General features: G+C 37.1%; 1 protein-coding gene across 1 annotated transcript; it reads right to left on the minus strand.

Moving 5' to 3' along the window:
* Positions 1 to 1,269: 1,269 nt before the first annotated feature.
* Positions 1,270 to 7,054, minus strand: asip2b (agouti signaling protein, nonagouti homolog (mouse) 2b). Its single transcript, XM_066681869.1, has 3 exons — positions 6,806 to 7,054; positions 3,465 to 3,541; positions 1,270 to 2,734 (listed from the first exon to the last, which is right to left on the minus strand). Exons 1-3 carry the CDS (start codon positions 7,029 to 7,031, stop codon positions 2,558 to 2,560), a joined length of 480 nt encoding a protein of 159 aa, XP_066537966.1. The 5' UTR covers positions 7,032 to 7,054; the 3' UTR covers positions 1,270 to 2,557.
* Positions 7,055 to 7,327: the final 273 nt, after the last annotated feature.

Here is a 7,327-nt window from a genome sequence, read left to right on the forward strand (position 1 = left end):
GTTAACACACAATTAACCTCCTGTTGCTTTTGAGGTCAAGTGGCATAACAAATTCTATTATTTAATTACCATTATCCATGATTTTTAGGCTTTAACACAGCTTTTTTTGATTTTGAACATCTAAATCTAAGTCTAAAAAAACTGTTACTTCTGTGGTTTTCTACATTAAATCAGACCCAACAGAGAATAATGAGAATCTGCATGGTTCTGTGAATATCATTTTACTTCGCAGCTACTTCTCCCAGAGCTGGGGAACATAAGACCCTGGGAACATAAGGCCCTGGAGAATACACATGTAGAACTGGGGATCATACGACCCTTTGTCATGTTCCCATAATGTGCCATATCAATCTGGGAAATATGGAAGCTTGGGAACATAGGAATGACTCCTAGTTAACTTTACTCACTTCTGCTACTGAACAATCTTTAGTGCCATCATAAATTTGTATCATTATTAACATGACCATCATTTTAGCTTGACTAAATCCCCTATAACCTGTTATTTGAAATTTCAGTCATAAACTTATCACTGGTTTCAAGTCATTTGCTTTGTGGCAAATATATTATACAAAAGCCAAAAAAACAAAACAAAGAAAATTATTTGCAGCACACTGAAAAACTAATGCCTCAATAGAGATAAAACAAATTCAAGTTTCAACATTTAAATTCTACTTTTGTAAAAGCTATATACATATATATGGTCACTTTAGATAAGAGAATGTCTTAAAATGTAAGAAATTTCATTACAAATAAGGCTACATGAGCCTATGTAGCATCATTGTCTGAGTATGTAAGTATGCAGTTTGTATATAGTGCAGATGCTAGCTTCAGTTACTAGCTACTAGCATTGTAGCTCCAGTGCAAGTAGGTTTTATACAAAAAAAAAAAAAACATGACTAAATGTTATATTTTTGCTTAGTCGTTTCTTAAAAATAGCAATATGCTGTTGCCTTTTATTTAATCATGTGATAAGTTTCCATCCACCTTTTTCCCTTACTGCTGCGCTAATGGTTATTTTCAAAACAGGTTTTATTTTGCCTCAGTGCAGGTGTCTATTTGTTATGCCCATGTCCTCAACACCCGCTATCAACCAAGACACGATTCCATATCCACATCACCTACCAAACAACAGCTAGCACACGTCAGCCACTAAAAAAAACTGAGAAATGTCTGCAACAGCTGAGGCTGGGAATCACGTTTTAAAAAATAATCCCAACAAGACATGTTTTAGAAATATTTATTAAGAAATTAAAAGATTAGACAGTATTCATTGCGTCTGGGTTCAGTCAATATGACCTGACAGTGGGAATAAGCATAACAATAACTGGCACTTCATGGCTGTAAGGCATTTCTCAGCCTCCTTCTGTCTTTCGCAATTTTAATAATTTCTGAAGGAATGAAGAAGCCTCCAGTCAGTATAAACACCATGACCTCAATTACTACAACAACTACAAGTCTGAAACATCCTGCCTTTTTCTTTGTTTTTTTGTTTGAGAGGGAAAAAATAATACATGGTAAAAATAGCTAATGATAATACTTTATTATATTATATCATGAGCTATATATTTTTACTATGTAATAAAATCTTGTTTTTCCTAAAGCTTGTAAATCAAACAAAATCATCTGTTTATACTAATCCACACTGTTGTTTTAATTGAATAACAGAATAATTGATTTGAATTGGTCAATTTTAATACAATGTAGTGGATATCACAGACAGCTTGGTTTAAATTCTGAGCTCAAGCAGGAAAACCACAGCCATACTAAAAAATATTCTTGGGCAAGACTCCTACCTCTCCATTTTTAACATGATTAAACTGATAAAAAATTAATTTAGATATGAGCATCTGCCTTATTTCTTATGTTCAAGAAATACTGCTATATACCGAGTACAAATTAGGCTATTTTACCCACATACAGTCACATCTCATTACTGTATTTTTATACTACTGGACAATCAATTCAATACAGCTGAGTCAGTGGTAATATAAAGGAATTCTACAGGAATGTTACTCTGGCTGAGATTATAAAGCACAATACACAACAATTTGGAACATTGTACATTCAAAATGTGACCGACTCCCACATGTTAGCAATCTGTGCAGTTAGTGAGGTGCTGATCTCAGTGATAACTAATACGTCATAACGCATTTGTGTTAGAACATAATTGATTCTGACACTTGCTTTGGAATCAATTAAAATCCCATAGATTAATTCACAACAATCTGTTCATTTTGGCTAAAACAACACTCCTAGGCTGTTTCAAATCTAAAAATGAACAAATCATGCTGTGGTGTTTCATTGTGTGTACAGTTTACATGCAAAAACGTGCAAAAAACCTGTCACACTGACATGTTTTAAACATGGCCAACCACTCATGGGGGACTCACCAAATGGAGCTTAACCATGGTTCATTCAGGATGTCAAATTCACTTTCATAACTTTCAAAAACACTTTTTTTCTTGGTGGTGAAACTGACAGACTGTTCCTTCAAAACAATTCTGATGTTTTCTAGAGAAGATTATGTGTGGTCAATCCTTCAGAGCACAGAAGCGTGTTAGGTTTTCTTGGGGCAGCCCCCCAGTCGCCAACAGTGGCAGATGGTGTTAAATAGTCGACAGTGGCAGGAGGCACAGGGCTCGCAGCAGGGCGTCCGTCCGGAGCAGCTCTCCATCAGCCCAGCGCAGCGCCGCACGGGCACAGGAGCCACAACCACCGGCTCAGCCTTTGGCCTCTACAAAAACAGCAAGGACGACTGATCAGAACGAAGACCCTACCAACATTAAAAGAATAATAATTCATTTCTGCCATCACTGTGTTGGACACAGACGACCAAATTTGGAAGGGCTGGTCCTTCAGACCTTTAAAGGAACACTAGGTAGTTTAAATTACAGCTTCAAAATCATTTTGATGATTCACTAAGCTGTAATACGGAGAATATGTCCTTGCTACTCTATTTTCAGCACTGCAGGAACTGCACTATGTAACATTTGAAGGAGGATATGAAACCACCCCTCTCCCCACTGATATTAGGACAGTGCTGTATAAATGTGAATTACTCTCTGTAACTTTAGTGGGAGCCCAGGAGCAAATGTGCAGAATCTTACCAAGTGTTCCTTTAAGGTACACACCCACTGTGCAGGCTTAGTTCATATAATCCCCACGAATCAGCATTAAACAAAAAGGGATGCACATGCTCAACATCTAGCATAGGCTAGAGGATCATTAAGCCAGAAATGTTGTGGAACAGTGGAGTGCTGTTCTCTGTAGTGATGGAGCTCCATCCAGGACATCTGGGATGTGTTAGAGTTGTGTTTGTGATTCAGAACTAATCATCCAACACCAGTACCTGACCACAAAAATTCTCATGGCTAAGTGCCATCAAATCCTCACAGAAGACATCCATTATCTAGTATAAAGCCTTTCCAGGAAAGTAGAAGCTGTCACAATGTGAAATGACGTACTGATGCATGGAGGTGCTGCGCAGACAGGTAGTGTGTCCTGGCGAAGAGTCGCTTTGGTTTGTCCTGGCTCTGTGTCCCTGTTGGAGAAATAGCAAATATACCTGAATGTGGACTAAATATTGAATTGACATGTATCCAAGCCTATACCTATCTGTCTCTAATGGAGACAAGTAATGAGGGGAAGCCTTGAGTTTACAAGCAACACTGAGGTCTCTGCAAGAAACATTGTTTCAGAGATTTTATTCCCTTAATTCTGGGGTCTTAACATGAATGAAGTCCCCAAAATAATAATTCAACAACTAATCTAGTCTTTCTTTATTGCATCATTATTCACTAATAATATATAAAACAAAGTGTACAGACACTAGACCTGTGCTAAAAACCCTGGATGGATTGTTTTGACTTAAATGCTCTGAAAATAACAGCATTTTAATGGGATTGTTTATTTGAAATGTTTACTTAAAGTAGACATATTCTACCCATTTTCCACAAGTGAACGCAGTTCTGTGGTCTTCATGAAACGTCTGTGACTTGCTTTTGTCAAAATACCTTTGTCAAGGATTCCCTACACCACATGCTCCTTTACGATAAATAATAACGAGCTGCACGCTGTTCACCCTAACCCTGCAGGGAGCAAAGAGCAAAATCTCTGGTTTTTAGCCTTTTTCGCTTAGTTTCCTTTCTTATTTTTTATTTCTCCACTTTTTTTCCACATTTTGTGGGTTGATGGACTCCAGACTCAGAAGTTAATGAGCTAATGCACAGATTTTTATTTTTTCCTGACATAATATTTAAGCCCAAGACCAATTCTGTACTATAGGTGCAGGCATAAGAGACATTCAAGTGGAAACGCCTTCGTTTTGCCTAAAATAGCATCCAGATTTACAGAGAAGCCAGTCCCAGGTTTAAATCATCTCAGTTGAGTTTTGTAACATGCTCTCAAGCGTCCAAGGATTTCAGTACAGTGCCGTAAAATTAATTTATAATAGGAGAGCTCCGGAACAAAAAAAAAAAAAAAAAAAAAAAAAAAAAAAAAAAAACTTACCTAGTTCCTTTAACTGCTATTCTGGCTAGAAAGTATGGATTTGCATGTCTACTTGATTTATCAATTAATGGAGAATATCATGATAATCAATCAACTAGTGAAGCAAATTAGCTCCATCTAATGACTAAACTTAAAAAAAATCTGAACTTGATGCTCCAGCAGAGGGCACTGTGAAACTTGCGCCTTGACAAAGTTTTTTGCCTGTTAATCAGAGAAGAACAGAAATATGGCTAATGCTATTTAGCATCACACAGAGGCATGACAGAGACTATTATTAATTGGAGACTGTTATTAATTGAATAATGTGAAAAATAAATGTTTATATTTGGCTAAAAGGTCTATCCCTAACTGTGGGGTAATGCACACGCTACTAATCATTGCTTTCTGTATACTTATCAGCATTGAAAACTGCTCCAGCAATTTTTTTGAGGTTTGTAAATGAGGTGTGTGGGTGCAGGGAAAAAAACAAAGAAAATCTTCTCTACATGGAAACAAAAACACAACTCCCATTACTTGGGGTTGAGAAAAATCACAGTTTGACTGGATTCTTGTGTCCTGATCCACAGAACACAAGATCCCAGTACACAAGAACAGCTCAGGTCCTCTTCTGGTCAGGGCCCTATGTGGCACTTGAAAGGGAGGTACTGAAGGATATTTGGTTCCCTTGACTGTCTCAAAAAAACCGCACCAAAACGAAATTAGGGATTTTCTCCCACCGCTGCCTCTGCCCGGCCTCTAGAGCACTCAAAAGAAAGGTCTGATTGTGGGTTTTCCTTTTTTTAAAAGATGATAAGTCTCAGGCATCCTTCAGCACTCACAAAGATCTGCAAAGCCCTTTGTGGAGACGAAAATAATTGGAGGAAACTAATGAGAGTGTCCATACAGGCCAGTGTAGAGCTTTCAGAACTCAAGTGGGATTCTGAAGTCTCCTGTTACACAAGTATTTCATACTACATTTATATAATTTTGTTTACGTAATGATTTTATAAAATATGAAATTAAATACATATGAAATTTAACTCTTTTTTTTACCAGCAAATAAAGGCTAATCAGTCACCGTGCTGTCAAGGTTATGTTTGGGCTGTTGTTAAGGGTCGTAGTGTGTTTGTTTCCATTTGGGGCAAGAGCACAAGACAAGACAAGATCAAAAGACTGCCCTTATATCCAACACCCCAACACCCCCCCCCCCCCACACACACACACACACAACAACATACACCCTCCATCCCCCCCAAAAAAACAGACAACCATTTTCAGCGTTATGTTGTTAAAGACCCTAATCAAGTTTGTGTGTTTCATGCATCTAAAACAGCCACTTCATTTTAACTTTCACAATTTCCAACCTGTTTATGGCTGCTATGTAAACAATCTTTATTCCGATTACCATGAATTCTCCCTCATCCTTAAAGCAGTTCAAATTCACACAGTATATCAGTGTGTCCAGGCACAGCTGTAGACTGATATATGTAAATGCCCTGGTATTTGTGACATCACAAACACATGAATTACAACTACGCCGACTTTAACAGCTTCAATAGTCTGAACTGGAGAGTTTTCAAATGTATATATTGTTAGCTGAATTGCTTCAAACAGCAAACTGTACTGATAATAAATACATAATTTTAAAAAGTGAAATATGAGAAAAGATATTAAAGAAAAAAACACAATTTGAAGTCAATTCTGCTGAGGTAAATTTTTTAGTTTTTTACTATCCTGATATTGTACCTACTAAAATAATATGTAAATGCATTTTTTAAATAGATTTTCAAAATCTATAAAAACGAATGAATGAAAACAAAAAATGTTAATAGGCTCCATGGGCTGAGGAGATTAAACTAAATATAGAATTTACTACATTCTTACAAATTATTATTCTCATTTAAATGAATTGCTTTTTTGTATTTACACTTCGCACAGCGTATACAATTTGCCTGGAGTTGAGGTTGTAGATTTACCTCAACATTTTAAGAAACATATACTTCCGGTCAGTCTCAAAATATTAAACTTTATTCATTTATTATCAAATCATTGACTTATTTATATAAATATGTTTTTTTTTACAAAACATTGCTTTTACTCTGTGAAAATGGCCTATATTCTCGAAATATTACAGCAATTTTATTCTCGAAGTATGGACTTAATACTTAAAATATTACTTAATACACGACGTTTTGACTTTATTACTGAAATGTTCTTTTCTCCAGCGATTATAAACGACGTTTTTAACAGCCCCCATAAATGGTAAAATAACAAACCTCAGTAACGTATTATATTAATTCTAATCATTAAACCTCACCTGTTCTGAAGGAGATGTGACGGAGGTGCACGTCGTTTTCGTGTTTTTTCTGCGTTACTGCGGTGGACTGAACCACAGACAAAACAAAGCAGAGAGAAAAACACAGACCCACACTCATCCTGTCCGCCATCACACCTCTCACACACTGCAGGCGAAGGTTAAAGATCAACATACGGCAAACGGTTTGATGCTTCAATCGGACTTGGCCCCAAAAAACAGACAACATGTCAGTCTCGGTCAAACTTTATACCAGCTCTCCACGGAGAGCCGCGCCCACTCTCACCTCCCATTTGTTACAGTCACAAACGTGCGTGTGATGCATTGTGTCCAAATATTTGTGGACAATCCTTATGAAGAATACATTCAGCAAATATAAGGTGGACGTAGATGTAGACTTGTAAATCTCCATGCTCCATCCCAAGTGTACAAAGCCCCCCAGCAGTGGGAAAGTGTGTTCGGAGAGTTGAAGCACAATCTAGTACATTTGGGATGAGCTCGAGTGGTGTTTGTGATCCAGAACCA

Source organism: Hoplias malabaricus, chromosome 9, assembly GCF_029633855.1.
Source record: "Hoplias malabaricus isolate fHopMal1 chromosome 9, fHopMal1.hap1, whole genome shotgun sequence".
In the NCBI taxonomy this organism is placed as follows: domain Eukaryota; kingdom Metazoa; phylum Chordata; class Actinopteri; order Characiformes; family Erythrinidae; genus Hoplias; species Hoplias malabaricus.

Excerpts from the sequence above, each read along its gene's own strand:
- asip2b (XM_066681869.1), bottom strand. The coding sequence starts at position 7,031 with ATGTTGTCTGTTTTTTGGGGCCAAGTCCGATTGAAGCATCAAACCGTT. Across the intron at positions 3,542-6,805 it reads TCACATCTCCTTCAGAACAG|GGACACAGAGCCAGGACAAA; the intron begins GTGAGGTTTAAT and ends TTTCTCCAACAG. Across the intron at positions 2,735-3,464 it reads CGCAGCACCTCCATGCATCA|AGGCCAAAGGCTGAGCCGGT; the intron begins GTACGTCATTTC and ends CTGTTTTTGTAG.